This window comes from Mixophyes fleayi, chromosome 3 (genome assembly GCF_038048845.1).
Source record: "Mixophyes fleayi isolate aMixFle1 chromosome 3, aMixFle1.hap1, whole genome shotgun sequence".
In the NCBI taxonomy this organism is placed as follows: Eukaryota; Metazoa; Chordata; class Amphibia; order Anura; family Limnodynastidae; genus Mixophyes; species Mixophyes fleayi.
Genome location: NC_134404.1, coordinates 158,711,658 through 158,730,762, shown reverse-complemented (window position 1 = coordinate 158,730,762; position 19,105 = coordinate 158,711,658). Strand labels below are relative to the sequence as shown.

Genomic DNA, 19,105 nt, shown 5'->3' with positions numbered 1-19,105 from the left:
TGTGCCCACCTTTAAAAGGGGGGGTACTGTCACTCACCGGACTGTGAGTGCTTCTTCCCGGACATTTAGGAACCGTGGCCGTCCTCCATCCTGAGGGACTGCGCATGCGCAGCCCTTTCTATACCTCCAGTGTATGTTCCTTTAACTTAATTGGCAGATCAGGCAACCTCCCTATATTAAGCACCTGTGGTCATCACCACATTGCCTGATCTTGGAGTCTCATTCCCCATGAGTCTCTGAAGGTGTTCCTGTGTTTCCTTGTTTATTCAGCCCTGCTGATTCCTGTGGTTTCCAAACCACTTCTACCTCTGTGGTTTCCAAACCACTTCTGCTACTGTGGTTCCCATACCACTTCTACCATCTACTGTATCATCGTGACTGTGAGCTGATTCCTATCCGCTGCCTCCGTGCACTACAGTCTTCTAATCACTTCAACTCTACCATGTATCATTGGGACTGTTAGCTGATGCCTATCCGCTGCCTCCGTGCATTACAGGCTTCAACCACATCCACTCACCTGTTCATGATTGTGACTGCCAGCTGATTCCTATCCGCTGCCTCCGTGCACTACAGGCTTCAACCTGCAACTCGTCTGTGTTTCATCATCGTGACTGTTTGGCTGATTCCTATCCGCTGCCTCCGTGCACTACAGTCTTCAACCTGCAACTCATCTGTGTTTCATCATCGTGACTGCTAGCTGATTCCTACCCGCTGCCTCCGTGCACTACAGTCTTCAACCTGCAACCCGTCTGTGTTTCATCGTGACTGTTTAGCTGATTCCTATCCGCTGCCTCTGTGCGCTTCAGTCTTCAGTCCTTGTCTACTCTACCGTGTTTCCTTGAGTCTGCTGCCACTATTGCTACCCGCTACTCTCCGTGATCATCTGTTCCAGTTCAACTCTGCTCCGGTGTCCCATCGTTACTGCACCTGCTGGTTGCTATTGGTTACCTCCGTGTTCCCGCAGAGACCCGCTGCTGTTACTTCTCAGCGCTACTCATCCATCTACTGCTGATCCGCTCTCCACGCCTTCCTGTGTTCCCTGCTGGTCTACCTACCTGTGCGCTGCACCTGCTAGACCCCTGCTTCACCCATCCAGGGACTTGTATCCTGCTGGCCTCCTGCCCTTCGGGTATCTCTGCACTCCTGTCTGACTGCCTTCTCCTGAACCACGGTATGCATACTTCCCATTGACTGTGCTGTGTATTGCATACCTTGCTGGACTGTGTTGGTTCTCCTCTGGAGTGTACTATCCGCTGAGTCTATTGCCATCATTGACTGTGTTGGTTCTCCTCTGGAGTGTACTATCTGCTGACTCTACTGCCATCATTGACTGTGTTATCTCATGCCGGATTACTTCAAGAGACTTTCTATATTGGCAGTGTTGTTCAGTCATTTATACATTTATATTGTGCATATTACTGTGGATCAAAGTCAAGGTGCCCGTGTATATATTGTGTTGCAGTCTCTCCCCGTGCACCTCCTCACATATATATTCAGTAGTACAACTTGCTAGTGGCAGACCACGGACTCCTGTTTACAGTTTCACCTGTTCCAGTATCCTCTCACATAGCAGTGGTACAACTTGCTAACGCAGACCACTGACTCCCCGGATACCTCCACTTGGATTCCATTCCTTCACTCAGACAGCGGTACAACTTGCTATCCGCAGACCGCTGACTCTCATCACCTCCTCGTTTCTGTTGGACATTCCTCCTCACTATAGCAGTGGTACAACTTGCTACCGCAGACCACTGACTACCTTCACGTGTCCTTTGTCCATACAGTTCCTCGTGTATTACTACCTCCATATTGCCAGTGCTGCTAGTCATAGACTTTCCTGAGCATCTCATCATCTGCTATTTCCTGTTCCGTGATCACCCTGCTACCAGAGTACCATATTACCACCTATACTGCTCTGGTAAGCCTATCACCTGGTGATCCCTGGGTAAAGACTCCTAGTGCCCGTGACATTGTGTGATCTGCATAATAATTGCATGTATGTTTACCCAGCTTAACAATTACATTACAATAAAGTAGACCATGTATTTTTATCATATAAACCTAGAGGCAGAATTGATGCAGCTCTTGAGACTTCTAGGACTTCCAATTTAAGTACATTGTTACCACAACTTACACCTGTGATTGCAGTTCACTCTCTCCCACCATCCCCCACAGTTCTCTCTTTCCCCTCCACCTGCAGTTTTCTCTCTCCTCATCTAACTTACTGTTTTTTCTGTTCCACTTTCTCACTTTCTCCCCCCTGCAGTTCTCTCTCTCAAACCCACTGTAGTTGTTACTCTTCCCATCTGCTGTCCCTGCAGTTCTCTCTCATCCCTGCCCTCATCCCCATAAAAATATTACTTTACCATAAATATTTATTACTGCTATATCACTATATTACAAATATAATTCCCATCCCTCTCCCTGGATATTCTCTCTCCCCCTCTGCTACCTCCTTCCCCCTGCATTTCTCTCCCCCCCTCCCAATGCCACTGCAGTTCTGTCTCTCCCTCTCTCTCCCCATTCAGCTCTCTAATCCTCCCCCTCTAGTTTTCTCTCTTCTCCTTTCACCTGCAGTTCTTTCTGTTCCACCTCCACCGCCTTCCCTTGCAGTTCTCTCTCCCCCTCCATACTGCAGTTCTCACACCTCCCTCCCCCTTCCCTCTGCAGTTCTCTCTCTATCTAGGTAAATTGCCTTCCCATATTTTTTTTATTACTGCTGTATCATTATATTACAAGTATACTTCCCATCCCTAGTCACGGGCTGGCCACTGCTCCCTCATCATTGGTCAATGCTTAATAAGAGGGAGGGGATGAAAAATTTGTGACCAACCTTAAAATTTGTTACCTCCTAAAGTGATTGAGGGAATACATTTCTGTTTCTTCTCATATAAGATCAGTGTTTGTACAGGTGGCCACATTTAGCTTTTGTTTTAGAAGGAATATAGGTTTTGTTCAGTTTAAACTGTAACAATTCTATATAAAATTACATAGCTATCAGTGTGTAGATGATTGCATGCAGTATAGTCCAGCTCACAATGATTTGCAATGCTTTGTTAAACCTTTTCAACTCTTTATTCCATTTTTTTTTAGAACTGTCTCCTTTGAGTTAATCTCTTCTCTCTGTAGATTTATACTACTCAATCCCTTTCTAAAGTTATCACTCATCTATTACTATCTACCTACAGTAGCTCTGTGGCTTATTTTCTCTCCATCTTCTTAATTCCTTTATCCTTACTGCTTATCTGTCTCCTTTGTCCGGCTCTCTCCCACTTGCTCCTTCTCTGGCTCACATAGCAAGTCACCTAGTAAAAGCATCAGTGTTCACAGATCAGAACCACTGGGATATGTATTCTGGAAATTACAGTGTTAAAAATGAACTCATTGGGAAAAAAGGATGCTAAAATAAAAATACACCTATTTGTATCTGTAAATTCAGCTGTGTCTAGAATTGTGTCTTTCCCCTATGGTCAGGGCCATCTTTTCCATTGGGCACGATGGGCAGGTGCCTGGGGGCCCCATGGGCAAGGGGGCCCCATAAGCAGGGCTCTTTATTAGAATAAATAATCCTGAAAAAGAAAAAAACCTGCAAAAAAAACCTTCAAGGGTCACTGAGTAAGTACATCTATCTATCTCTATCTCTATATATCTATATCTATATCTATATCTGTATCTCTATACATCTATATATAATGTATATGTAGGGACCCCGGTGCACTGCTTTGCCTGGGGGCCCATAATGTTGTTAAGATGGCCCTGCCTATGGTAAACTAAAGACCATGTCCCCCAAAATACAAACTCATAATATGTATTTATTTAATTGTTAACTGAGCCCTCCCTGAGCCACTACCTATTTGCATCTGCTAATGACTAATACTGATCTGCATGAGAACAGATCATTTCAGGATGATTTAAAGAGAAAACTGTTAAGAGGAATATCTTCAGCTCATTTTGAGATAGAACAGTTGAAAAGATAGAGGTTTTTTGGGGGGGAATTTCTTCTGACTGAATCAATTTCACTTCGAATGAAAAGTTATCCATCAACTTGGCATGGATGAAGCTTTTACACTTGACCGTGCAGTTTTGCATAAATTAAATGTATACCTTTTACTATTTTTTACATATTTAAGAGTAAAATGTGACAATAACACTCTCAGCAAGGACAGAGCAGAGCTAGACAGCTCATGCTGTTTCGTCCAAGCCTTCAGTGTTAAAGTCAGCAATTGGCACACTTTACAAAGACACAAAGGTTGTATTTTTTTGTCAGTTTGTAAAATGATCTATATATTATGCCTTGCATTTTACTCCTGTTTTGAAATGTTTCAAACCCTACAACAGAACAGAAAGCTATAGTACAGGGAAATACAAAAATAAAGTAAAATATTATACTACAAGGCTTAAGGCAGGGGTGTCCAAACTCAGTCCTTAAGATCTACCACCAGCTCATGGTTTTAGGATTTATTTAATTATGTACAGGTGCATTAATCTTTTTGGCTGGGTCAGTAATTATCACACCTGCTGCTATAGGCAGAAATCCTGAAAACATGACCTGTTGGGGACTGAGTTTAAGCACCTCTGGCTTAAAGCATTCATATGTGGTTAGTTTATTTTCAACATTACTTGTTGCTACCTGAGCTAGTCAAAGTAAATAAATTGAATCAAGTTCTATTTTAACCAATTTGTTACAAGAGGTTTTTGCCTATTTTGAATTTCAACAGACAGCAATTTTTCTACACTTTTATGCTGTGTCAGTTTACGTGGAAATAGATATTTTTGTTTTATTTTATATCCAAGTGATTAATATTGTTTTTCTGGACATACAGGACTTTCTTTTGGTACCATAGTTGAATTTGGTGAAACAAATGCTGTGATGTCATTTTCCTATTTTTTGCATTTGAACAATTTATGTTTTATGTATAGGTTAGCACTTTGAGATAGTGGTAATAGCCAGGAGGACACCTTTGTGCTTCTTTTGACACGAGTAGCTATCCAGGCATAGGATCAGGGAATTCCATTTGTACTATGGCTTAGTAGTTATCCTAGTCCTTCTGTAGCACCCTTTCCCTATTACTCTGATAGGGGTGGTGAAATTTTGTCTCTTCACTTCAGTGCCTCCACCCAAGTCTTTTACACAGTATGATGGCATGCAGACTGTAACTGAATTCACCAGGTACTGACTTGGCCCCTTGTACTCGCCCACACTAATCCTCTGAATTGTAGGGGACCACACACTGTGGTTATGACCTATCAAATGGATGTTTATTTTGGGGGAAGTTAATGGGAAAGGCAGATTTAAAGAGGGAAAAATTCGGGACTAAATGGGACAACGGGAAAAATAATAATCAATGGCAACAATACAGTGAACAGTAATGACAAACAAACAAGATGGCCACCATACGTGCATTCACTAGCGCCACAACTCTCCACACTGTACTCACTTATACACAGTGTGAAGAATATAAATCAGCAATGATTAAACGCAATAATCACAGTCCTGGCAATATTAAATAGTTTGTAATATTAACTAGTTAACCCTGGTGCACTTGTACAAAAATGTGTAACCCAGGCTGCTTAACTTGGTTATATTTAGGTGTAATTTAGAGTAGATCTCTAATATTTGGAATGCTTCTATATATCTGACAGATAACACAGTCTGGACGTGGGTCGTGGACTACCTGCAAGCCTGATCTTGCTAGCTGTCCTTGTCTGCTCACAAGCAATTCATTAATAGCTGGAGACTCCCTCTCAGCACATAGTCTCGCTTTGCCTGGTAATGTCTCTCGGGCTGAAAGATAGTTAATTCTCTGCAGGGATCTGGCTACTGTCCTGTGTGCGACACTCAGCTACTTTGATAGCTCTGGTGTTTCTGTATCTGCTCTAGACATGATTCATCAAGGCACATTTACCAAGCGCAACATGCGTTTGGTTTAAAAGCAAATTAATGAGCTTTGCTCAGCACAAGGCAGCCTTGTTACACTTCTTATTCATCCTTCTTTATTAACCCCTGCACTCCTGAGGCTTGTCTCACTAGTTGAACACTTTTTGGCTCATAACATATTTATTTATTGCCTGCTGGTCACAAATGAACATTTAAAAGAGGGGACTTCACATTTTTATACTAGGGATGTGCACCAGCGACTTTTGGTGTCTCGTGTTTTGTGTTTTGGATTTTCGCGATGTTTTGGGTTCGGATTTGTTTCGCAAAACACCTGCCGAAAGGTTTTGGTTCGGATTTAAGGTTTTGGATTCGGATTTTTTTTGAAAAAAGCATAAAAAGTTCAAAAATCACGTTTTTGGGCTTATTTTCACTCCTACGCTATTATTAACCTCAATAACATTCATTAACAAGCATTTCCACTAATTTACAGTGTATTCTGAACACCTCACAATATAGTTATTAGTCCAAAACGTTGCAACGAGGTATCTTTCTGGACTGCGTAGAGGAGTGGTCCCCACAATATAATAAGAAAACCATCAACTGGTCTTAATCGCACCAAAAAATGTACCTGGACTGCGTAGAGGAGTGGGTCACCACAATATAATTTAAAAACCCTGAACTTGTATGATTCGCACCAATAAATGTATCTGGACTGCGTAGAGGAGTGGGTCACCACAATATAATTTAAAAACCCTGAACTTGTATGATTCGCACCAATAAATGTATCTGGACTGCGTAGAGGAGTGGGTCACCACAATATAATAAGAAAACCATCAACTGGTCTTAATCGCACCAAAAAATGTACCTGGACTGCATAGAGGAGTGGGTCAACACAATATAATTAAAAAACCCTGAACTTGTATGCTTCGCACCAGTAAATGTATCTGGACTGCGTAGAGGAGTGGGTCACCACAATATAATAAGAAAACCATCAACTGGTCTTAATCGCACCAAAAAATGTACCTGGACTGCGTAGAGGAGTGGGTCACCACAATATAATTTAAAAACCCTGAACTTGTATGATTCGCACCAATAAATGTATCTGGACTGCGTAGAGGAGTGGGTCACCACAATATAATAAGAAAACCATCAACTGGTCTTAATCGCACCAAAAAATGTACCTGGACTGCGTAGAGGAGTGGGTCACCACAATATAATTTAAAAACCCTGAACTTGTATGATTCGCACCAATAAATGTATCTGAACTGCGTAGAGGAGTTGGTCACCACAATATAATAAGAAAACCATCAACTGGTCTTAATCGCACCAAAAAATGTACCTGGACTGCATAGAGGAGTGGGTCAACACAATATAATTTAAAAACCCTGAACTTGTATGATTCGCACCAATAAATGTATCTGGACTGTGTAGAGGAGTGGGTTAACACAATATAATAAGAAAACCATCAACTGGTCTTAATCGCACCAAAAAATGTACCTGGACTGCGTAGACGAGTGGTCACCACAATATAATTAATAAAAAACCCTCCACGGCACTGGACTGGACTGTGTAGTTGGGTGGCCCCGGTACTAAATTTGCCACAATACCTCCATCAACCTTCTAAATCCCACTCCACTGATGGCGGACACCGGGCGCACGTCTAACACCAACATTGCAGTTACAGCCGCAGTTATATAGGGTGACTACTATCGTATTTTGTGGTCATGGCAAACGACTGTTGGACGGTCAATTGTTTTGTGAAAGACTTAGCTGTCTTACGACTTCCCCTCTGGGAAGATGACCGACTAACAGCAGCAACAGCAGCAGTGGCAGTAGTAGGCGTACCGCTGCAGGATTCCTCGGATGAATCCCGTATTGGAGAGGACTCAGTCTGGCTGCTGACTTGGGCTGCAGGACTGAATCTGATGGAGATCGTGGAGGAAGTTGACGAGGAGGGTGTTGGTGGTGTGTATCCAACTGGACCACGGGATTTAGGTGTCCCTGTACCGATGACGGTCCTAGCCCCAGTTCCTGAACTAACCACTGAACTATGAAGGTTATTCAGGTGACGTATAAGGGAGTATTTCCCTAGGTAGGCAAGATCCTTACCCCTGCTTATTTGAGCTTTACATAAGCTACATATGGCCATACATTGGTTGTCCGGATTTGGATAAAAATAACTCCAGACCGAAGAGGTGCATTTTTTGGTCTTCTGACCAGGCATGACGATGGGCTTTTTCATCCCATGGACATCAGCTGTTTCCCCCCTGGTGCCTCATTTACAATAACCACATCTCCATCCTCATCATCAAGTTCGTCCACAGCGCCAGCTACATCATCAATAGCCTCCTCCCGAGCCACCTCTTCCCGTACAGTGATGGGAAGGTCAGGCTTGACAACCACCAACACCCTTGGACTCGCCTTGGGGATTTGTGATAATTTCTCTTTAGAAGGCAGAGTTGTTTGCTGTTTTGTTGCTGACAGCATAACTCTCTTCAATTTTTTGTAGGGGGGAGGAGGAGGAGGGCTAAGATCCTTGGGTGAAGATGGACCACTAGTCATGAACACGGGCCAGGGCCTAAGCCGTTCCTTGCCACTACGTGTCGTAAATGGCATATTGCCAACTTTACGTTTCTCCTCAGATGATTTTAAGTTTCTCTTTTTGCTTATTTTTGAGAACTTGGGCTTTTTGGATTTTACATGCCCTGTGCTAGGAGATTGCGCATCGGGCTTGGAAGACGACGTTGATGGCATTTCATCGTCTATGTCATGACTAGTGGCAGCAGCTTCAGCATTAGGAGGAAGTGGGTCTTGATCTTTCCCTACTTTATCCTCCAAATTTTTGGTCTCCATTATATGTAGCACAAGATACTGCAGAATGTGTGAACTTGGTAATATTGCAGTACCAATGGGCTTATACTGCAGGATTGGTTTGGCAAATTTTGTTGTAATTAAAAAAAAAATTAATTCGTTTTTTGTATATTTTTTTTTACTTTTTTTAAATTTTTTAAACACTTGGGAATAATGGGGAAATAACTATGCCCTTAGATGCACAGACCACAGGACACAGCACGACTGGACTGAACAGGACACAGCACACAGGACCCAGCAGCACCACTGAACTCAAAATTGACAGAGCACAGCACACAGCACCACTGGACTGATACTGCAGAACAGAACACAGCACAGTACAGCACAGAACTAAACAGCACAGCACGAGATCTACCAGAACAGAGGACCACCTAACACACCCTCCCTCTACCCTGATCAATGCCCGAGTGAAGATGGCGGCGACTAGCGGGGAATTTATAGGTTCCGAGTATCGCGAGATCCGACAACGGGATTATGACTCGGAGCCTCGCTTTCAAGTTTTCATTTGGCGCCAATACCCGGATCTGTCTCGGATCCGACTCGGATCGGCAACGTTCGGGTGGGCTCGGATTCAGGAAATCCGAGTGCGCTCATCTCTATTTTATACTAGGGTACCACAAGCTTTCAAGTTCCAAGGATATGGAAATAGAAGCTGTAAAAGAGCCTTCCCTATACCTGGCATTTCCCATCGACTTTAATAGACTCTGCACGTACACGCGTGTTTCTAAAGTGGGAAAGATTTTTTTTCTTTGACATTATCAGAAAACCCAGATATCATGGTGGGAAGCCATCTGTGGGTTTTCTTACCTGCTTAAATGTAAAGGACAAGTAGGAGTCATCCTTAGCACTTTAGGGGGTAATGTAGAGGTCCCTTGTCCTCAAAGGATTGAAATGTTGTATAACACTTTTTGATAGATCTGCTTATAACTTGAACAAAGTGTCTAAAAACATGGTAGGTAATTATGGCTAATTTAGCACTGATCAAATTTATATTGTTATGTGTCAAGCGGGTTGGATTGTGAATGATGAAAATATGTCAACTGAGAGAAAGTTATCTGCTTCCAGAAGACAGTTCAACCAATAGAGAAAATGACAAATTTCCTTCTTGACAACTTGATTGACAACTCAGCTCACTGTGCCTCACTGTTGTTAATTCCTGGTCTGCACCACCCTAAGTGGTTTACAATAACTTGACTGCCAACAATACACATGTAGTTACACACAAAAGATCAGGGGGTAAATGTATGAACGTGCGGGTTCTTCAACACCCGCGTGTTCGGCGATTAAATTTGAAGCGGCGCTGCATTGTAAAGGGAAGTTTCCCTTTACAATGCAGCGCCGCTTGAAACTTAATCGCCGAACACGCTGAACACACGGGTGTTGAAGAACCCGCACGTTCATACATTAACCCCCAGGTTGGGATTTATAATCTCACAGACTTCCATCTCTCACTTTAGCTAATGAGACTCCTCTTCTCACTCAACTTGCTGACAGTCTCTCTGTCTGACTACCCGAGCACTGCCTCTAGCAGCGTCCTCAACCAGTTCTCACCCCAACTGCCAATTGTCATCTCACCTACATTTTCTGCCTCACAAAGGCAACCTGAATCCTGTGGTCCTAGTGCCGGTGCCACAACTGTGTTAGACAATGCAATTCAAAAGTCTTGACGGGCAGTGGATATTAGTTTACTAGCTAGTCTGAGGCCAAATGTAGTGTTTCACTCTTCTTCTATTCTTCCTCCTGCAGTTATTGCATTATCATTAAGTGGGGAGTTAATGGGCAAATTTAAATTATGTTAAGACAGAACTGCAAATTCTGTCTTAGCAGAATAGTTAAACAATGCCCCTGAATACCATTGTCTGTGCTTTACATCTATTTTCACTAAAGGTCTTATTTACTTTTCTCAGAGCAATTAACATTTTGATAATGTATCACTTGCTACATTTTATTGCATATGTCATATTTTTGTGTCAAAATTAATATCATTGTTAGACAATGATAAAAGTAATAAATAAGGACATTGATTAAAAAGATATGTGAGAGAAGTTAATTTGAATTAAAAAATGTCTTTAGTTCTCTTATTAAGTCAAATGGGTCTCACTCATTAAGGAAAGTAAAGCAAAACATAGGAATAACTTTGCACCTTGGCACAACCATGTTGCATTAGAGGGAGAGGTAAATTTAAAATGTGTGGACAAGTTTATAGACAGGTTTATAGACAAGTTTATAGTTGGGGATGGGCATGTCCTAGATCAACTTTAAATTTCAGTGTAAAAATAAGCTATTAGGTGTTAGTGTGCTACACGAAAAACAGCCAGTATTTAACTTATCATCATCCTTGGGCAGCACAGTGGCTTAGTGGTTAGCACTTCTGCCTCTCAGCACTGGGGTCGAGAGTTCGATTCCCGACCATCTGTGTGGAGTTTACATGTTCTCCGCGTGTTTTGCGTGGGTTTCCTACGGGTGCTCCAGTTCCCTCCCATACTCCAAAAACATACTAGTAGGTTAATTGGCTGCTATTAAATTGACCCTAGTCGGTGTGTCTGTCTGTTTGAGTGTGTGTTAGGGAATTTAGAGTGTAAGCTCCAATCAGTGTCGGACTGGGGCATGAAGGGCCCACCGGGGAATGCAACACTAGGGGCCCACCAAAGGGGGTGTGGTCAGCCATCATAAAGGCGGGACCAGACACTAGAGGGGGAGTGGTCAGTCCACGAAGGACAGCTAGCACCTTAGTGCAGTATATAAAGAATGCAGTGTGTGTATAAAGTATACACAGTCTTGACCTGCCTCTTAGATTGGGCAGAACAGTCACCAAAAATCACGATTGTCCCACTAGACCAGGATTGGCTAACCTGTGGCACTCCAGGTGTTGTGAAACTACAAGCCCCAGCATGCTTTGCCAATATATAGCAGCTTATTGCTGGAAGGGTATGCTGGGACTTATAGTTTCACAACACCTGGAGTACCACAGGTTAGCCAAGCCTGCACTAGACTCAGATCATTTGACAGACTGTCCTACCTGTTGTTGTCACTTTTACCACCTGTGGCTGCTGGTTTCTTTAGTTGCGGCTTGTCTGGATCCTGGAATGTTGAGGGCCCTATTTGGAAAAAATAATGGGTACATTTAGAAACGTCAACCATCCCTGCCATTAAATAAACAGCACCCACATTTAATAATTAGGCCTCTCTCCAGCCTCAACATTAAAGTAATAGTGCTCACATTTGATGAATAGATCTATTTTCCTCCAACCAACCCCAACATTAAAATAATAGTATTCCCATTTAATTAATAAACCTATTGCCCTCCCTCCAAACAGTCCCAGCAATAAATTATTAGCATTTACGTTTAATACATCCAGTTCCCACGACCATTCCTAGCATTAAATAATTAATATTCACATTTAATAGCTAGCCCCCACACTCAACCCCAAATTCAATTATAGACCCAAACCAACTCAGCATTAAAGGTCCCATCACCCCCTCCCTATAGTGTTCTCTGTGCAGCCCCCCCTCACTATAGTTTAGCATAGGCAGCCCCCCTATAGTTTAGTATAGATAGGCAGTCCCTCTATGCCACACGGTAGTGCCCCCAAAACAATGCTATGCCACACGGTAGTGCCCCCAATGCTATGCCACACGGTAGTGCCCCCAAAACAATGCTATGCCACACGGTAGTGCCCCCAATGTTATGCCACACGGTAGTGCCCCCAATGTTATGCCACACGGTAGTGTCCCCCAAAACAATGCTATGCCACACGGTAGTGCCCCCAATGTTATGCCACGCAAGTGTCCCCAATTCATATTATGCCTGCAATAGTCCTCTCAATTCACACACATCATATATATATATATATATATATATATATACATATATGTGTGTATATATATATATATATATATATATATATTGATAGCACAAACAATATAAACAACTGGTTAATACTTACCCAAAAGTTGATTGCTGCAGCCTCTCTGCTCTTCTCCCTTCAGCGGCGCGGGAACATCAGTTGGCAGGGGGAGGGGGCGGGTCACATGATCGCAGCTGCGATCGCATGTGAAAGATGACTGGCTGTCAGTGACAGCCAGTCATCTTTCAATTGTGATCGCTGCTGCGATCGCAATTGAGCAGCGGGGATGCAGCGGGGACGACGTAAGCTCCACCCACTGGCGAAAGGGGGTGTGGCCGTACGGTAGCCGGGCCTACCGGTGGTTTAACCGGTAGCTCGCTGGGCCAGTCCGAGGCTGGCTCCAATGGGGCCGGAATAAGTGGCACTATATAAATAAATGATGATGATGATGATGCAAAATAATATATTAATTTGCACCCCTTGCATTGTAACATGGTTTGTCCAGGTGAAATATGAAACTGCACGAGGGAATCATCTATCTTTTGCCAAATATTAATGCTGCTCCCTTGCTTTTTATGTTTAGTTTTGGTTTTTTTTTTGTTCTAAAATTCTGTCACAGATTTTTAGATCATTTTAGACCATTTTAGATCAGTTCACGCTCTTACAGTCAGTGACCTTAATGTAACATCAAAGTTTCAAACTATCCTTTTGGCAATGATCCGGTAGACTACACATCTTTTGAGAATTAGATGTGCATGGTTTGACCACTCATGTCATGACTAGAGATGGTCAGGCTCGGTTCCCCGAGAACCGAACTTAGCAGATCCGAGTACCGAGCCGAGCCGGCTTAGTACTTTCGTGCGCCCTCGGAATTAAACAGGAGGCAAAACATCATCGCTACGTCGTCGTATCTCGCGAGCTTTGGATTCTATAAGTACCTACCTCCACGACAATCCAGCGCCATTTCACAGAGGTACACAGAAGGGGTAGCACAGTTCTTGGCAGTCTCTAGTGTAGTTGGACAGCGTCATAGGTAGAAAAGAAAGAGGAGGGGTAGCAGTGTTCTTCAATGTCTCCAGTGACATTCAGGAGAGCTCCATTGCTCCATTGCTAATTGTCATTGCTGAAATAGAATTAATAGGTCTGGCAGGCTTGGTCTTCTAAATCTGCAGTCTTTATTTGAAAGTGTATGAAAATAATATTGTGACCTGTGAGGTGGTCAAAATTGACTGCAAATGACTTGAAATTAGTGTTATTGAGGTAATAGTAATCCAAGATGGGTAATTAATGGAAGGGACATAACAATAGTGGGTGCAGGCGGTGCTGTGGTTACAGGGCTCCAAGGTGAGGGGAACCAGCCAATGCTGGGTGTTCCTAACCCATACCGCCCACTTTCAGGCCCCTACTGCTCAGAATGGCCATCGTTCTGCTCTATTGAATATTGAAACTATTGAAAGCAATGTAGGTGGTCTGAGATGCAAGAATGGCATTGCTACCCAAATTTTGCTATAAGCCTCAGAAATTCACTGCTCTATAGTTTTCAAACTCCTCCATTTCATCACTAACTGTAGTTGTTTTATACTGGTCTTGGATTTTCAGAGACCAATATGCATGTTTAACTCCTTGACTTTGCAGTGCTTTTCAACTTTTTCTGACAAGACCACTTTTTATATTTCAGTGATGTGCCAGCTTCACCGGGAATAACTTTCTTTAGTTTAATACATAATATTATGTTGTTTTATATTTGTATTTTTAGAGAGGAGATGTCTATTATTTCTTTTAGTGGTATATTAAAATGTATATTGTTTTATTTTATGCGACTAATGTGGGCAAATTAAAAGAAAATGGGGAACAGTGCAATCCAAAATATGTGAACCACATAGTTCTCCAAAACATAGGAATATCAAATAAGAGTACAAAGTCTGACATAGTTCAATATTAACAGGTGGAAAAGAAAGTTTTAAAATATTTTTTACTTTTTTTCTGATTATATGTTGTATTCACACACACAGATATAACAAATCTTTGTGGATCATTTCTAAGCTTGGACAAAAGTGCGTGGGGTCGGGGAATTATGGCCAGGAATCACTAAGCGACCAAATGCCTAGGACACCAAAGCTTAGTGAGGACACCTAAAATACTAAATGAGTGTCACTCATTCAGTGTTTTCATTTTACCTGTGAAGCTGCCGATTGCTTCTCCTTCACGTCAGTGGTGGGCCGGGAGTTTGGTCACAGTACAGTCTGAATCAGATGAGCACACATACATACACACACACACACACACACACACACACACACACACACACACACACTTGCGATACACAAGGTAGGAAGACAGGGTAGATGGGCCATGGGCATGGTGTCTGGGGTGGGGGGTGCTTCTGAGGGAAGAGGCACCCAGGACATTTCCAGCGGCCCTGGTTAGGAGAAGTAGTTATTTCTTCCATATTCAGCACATAGCATTCACTTTGTACACTGGTTGTTGGAGATTGAAAGGCCAGGGCAGAACCAAATCAATCTGTTCCTATCCCTTCAGGAGACCATTGACCATTGGACTGACTCTTACTGTGGCCTGTCCTGTGGTCAAACCACTGCCACTAATTGCCTGGCAACCACCTGTTTTCCTAAAATAGTCCTGCAATCAGCAGAGCAATACAAAAGCAATTTTTTTATACTCAAGAGGACATGCTGACACTTATGGTTTCCCATGTACCACCATACCCAGACAGGCATGAGTATGCTGACATTTATAGTACTACAAGCGCCCCAGCATGCCCAAACACTTAATAGGCATGTTGGGGCCTCTAGTGAACAATGGACAAAATGTTACCATATTTTTTTTTTTTTACAGGCCCAGAACTCCCTAGAGAAAACAGTCCCATGCTGACATGACCTAGGATTGGTTTGGCATTATGGCCGGGGGACCTCATGTTAAAAAGGTTTTCCTGCTATAGTGCCACCAGCCCAGGCTGGCAAAGCCTAGAGCTGGTACTAATAAATTTGTGAGGACCAACACGCCTTTAATCCCCCTGATTTTGCTAGTACCAGGGAGGAACGCTGTTTTCGCTATTTATTTTTTTTTATTTATTTATATAATTGTTATTTATTTTTTATAGGCTTTTCAGGGCTGCGGCTACTGATCCGCTAGAAGATGCTGCTAATGAATAATACACTTTAACAGTATCTTACAAAATTTATCCAATTTGCAAACTTTTTCAAAGTCACACTTATATTTAGATAAGACTGGCTCGGAATCCTAAGTACTTTACGGGATGCAATTTACGATAGTGCTGTAAGCATTAATTACGTCTAAGTCTACATGAGGCCCATAATGTGCATTTACTCTCTCATACTGGACTCTACATGCAGGTTGGACAAGCTGTTTTTCCACTCACAGTGAACTTGGAAACCCCTTCCCTAGTTAATATGATAACAAATACTAGTCAAACGGTATATTTACTAAACTGCGGGTTTGAAAAAGTGGAGATGTTGCCTATAGCAGCCAATCAGATTCTAGTAATCATTTTAGTACATTCTACAAAATTACAGCTAGAATCTGATTAGTTGCTAAAGGCAACTTCTCCACTTTTTTAAACCCGCAGTTTAGTAAATATACCCCTTAGTGTTATCTCTGTATATTTTGTGACATCATCAGTGTTTTTTATAAACTTAACAACATAAAAGTAGCCTCGGATACAGGAACAGACACACTCTTTGCCAACAGACATCAGATTCGCAGACTGTTTCTGGATCCAGGGGCAGCGCAGTGTATGTATCGGTTGTACTTTGTATTATTATTGTGTTCTGCTAAATTTTGCTATTAAATTTTGTGCTTTGGAACACCATTAATCGCACACTAGCCTGGTGGCTAGTGTGCAATGCAAAACCTTTTCTTGTATTATAGTAAGAATTGCTACCTTAATTTTCATTATAACTCTTTTTCTTTATTTCTAGAAGCTTGTAGGGGGGTGCAATGTCAACAAATAAAACAATTTCTGAAACATATTGTTTAAGTGAATTAGTTAAAATCAACAGTTTAAGCGTTTGCATACACAGGTACTGAAAAACAGCGCTAGATAAAAGTGTAGACAAAAACTTGAACTTACTTGGACAGCGTTAGAAGCTTTTTCTCAAATACTCTTTAAACACTCCAGAAGAACTGCATTGAAATTTACAGCGTCATTGTGACTTACTATTAAGACTTGTCAGAAAGTCTGTGCGTACATATACCTTTGCTGTCATAACTTGTTTGGGCTTTCAGAGTCAAAGCACATTTTATGGGCTTTAAGAACATGCAGTAAATGCTTAAAATTAATGTTGATATGTATGAGGGTATGAGGTCTATTACTTCTAATAAATCACCTATGCTGTGATTTGTCTTCTTCATTTGAACATTTATTTTAATGTTTATTATCTCTTTCAGAAATTGATTCTAAATCAAGACTTGAAAATAACATTATATCAGCTTCTTCACAACCAAATGCATTTCAGAAGATTTCTAGAATTTCAACAATCAGAAGACTATTTGATTTGAAAAAACTCAGGACAAAAAGATCTACAATTTTTCCAACAGGCGTTAAAGTTTGTCCGCAAGAATCACTAAAGCAAATTATTGCAAGTCACCTGGCATACTACAGACTAAGAGGTAAATAAATACACAATCACACACAACTAACCTAAAACATGTTTCACACAGATCTTGGTTAGCTGTGAAATATTCATTTGAATCAAGTGCATAACTGTAGCCATAGCAGTCAATGCAAGTTCTTTGGTGCCAGAGGTGGAATTTACAAGCTGTGGCCCCCGGTGAAGGGAGGCAGGGAGGAGGGAAATGGGGCCCCGACCCTCTGCATCTGCCATGCATCGGGCCTCATTATCTCCATGGGTCCTGATGCATGTTCCACCAGTGTTTGGGGCCTGAAGCACAGGAGGCCTGTCCCAGAGGAAAATATTTCATATCATTTGTAAAATAATGATGATAATATAACTGTATATATAATTCAGGTTAGTGTGCCAGATTGTAACTGTTGCAATTAGTATTGTGCCCAATTGGTTACTGCCTGGGAGCTGAGCAGACAATGTGATGGGTTTGACTTTATAATGGTGCATACAGGGGCGCCATCAAAATTTTACTTTGGAGTCCAGATATTTATTGTAACTCCGCAGATGAAATTTATAATTTGCCACATTGCATTACAATTTTGAAGTGTTAAAATAATATTTTTTTAATATTTTTCACATCTAAAAAGAAATATCAATTTAATTTCTAACTGCCGAAGAAGACCCACAAAAAGTGTATTCATTTTTTTCCCATATAATGCCAATAAATGAAAAACATATTTACTTGACAATGGTATAAAAGCGCCGTGCACATAACCTCCCGTCTGGTTATAGCGTTCTTGCCCTGTATGATTCATAAAGCCTGCTGTGTTGCTAAACCTAAGGTTCTGATTGACTGCCTGTTGACTGACTCTGCTTGTTCCTGAATTTTCCTGGTCTGCTGCCCATTTTGACCCTTGGATTTATTTTGGACTCTTCTTGCTCGTTGCCCACCCTGATGTCGTGTCTTGTGCTTTGGTATTTCTGTTTGCTGCCTGCCCTCAACCATTTGTATAGGTACTGGTTACTCTGTATATACCATCTGTTGTACTACTATTCTCAGCCTCCAAATTCCCTTGCTACCTGGTTTCTAAGATAAACTCCTACTACTTTGTGCATAAGACCTGAGGGTATCTGAGTACCTGTGAGAATATTGCCCTATATGGAAAAGGCGGCTTGCTGTGGCGAAGACCTCTCATTGCCTTGTTCTAAGAGTTTATCTGGTTTCCAGTGGGAGCCGTAACAGTTACTAGTCTAGACCTGTAAGAGTTAACTTACCTCTTAACCAGTCCAGTCTCTGCATTTGTGGACATGTGTGGGCTTAGTGGGCCAAACCTTTCCCCAGTAGGGTAATTGCTGGGTACAGCAACATTATCACTGAGATGTCCCCTTTCATGCATTGGGTAATGATATAATAAGCCCAAATCTCCCTTTGATAAATGGGTCTTTACGTTTACTTATATTCTGCACAGAGGAATAATACAGAGAAATAACAAAATTGTGTTTATTTTGCCCTGTTATCCATATAATCAGGAGTAATAATCAATACAGTTTAGCTGTAACTTTCAGGAGTTGCTGACTGAGTCAAATCATGGATGCTGCTCCCCACAACTCCAAGATAGACACCTGTCATACTCTAGAGAGAATAGCACAGTGAACAAAGTCTGATCATTGTGCAATCTGATTCACTTATTTGTGAGAAGCACAATGACTACAGTAGTGCAGAAGGTATTGGTTGCATTTTTCTACCAGTACTTTCTCTGCTCCAACTGACATTGCAGTCCTTCACAGATTACTGTATGTGTTCACCATACTTTCCTTCTTTCACTCAATGAGTGAGGAGCTTGGTGACAGCTGTAGCTCCTTACACCGAGTGCACAGTGAATGTGCACTTCTTTTTTTCCTGT

The 19,105-nt window shown here is 41.9% G+C and overlaps 1 protein-coding gene across 4 annotated transcripts in view; it reads left to right on the top strand.

Annotated features, from left to right (window-relative positions):
* IMPG1 (interphotoreceptor matrix proteoglycan 1) overlaps positions 1–19,105 on the top strand; it is a 288,481-nt gene that overhangs the window by 40,375 nt on the left and 229,001 nt on the right. For all 4 annotated transcript variants that reach the window (XM_075202665.1, XM_075202667.1, XM_075202666.1 and 1 more), the window contains exon 2: positions 17,023–17,244. In XM_075202665.1, coding sequence (XP_075058766.1) covers positions 17,023–17,244 — 222 coding nt within the window. The remainder of the gene's footprint in view (positions 1–17,022; positions 17,245–19,105) is intronic.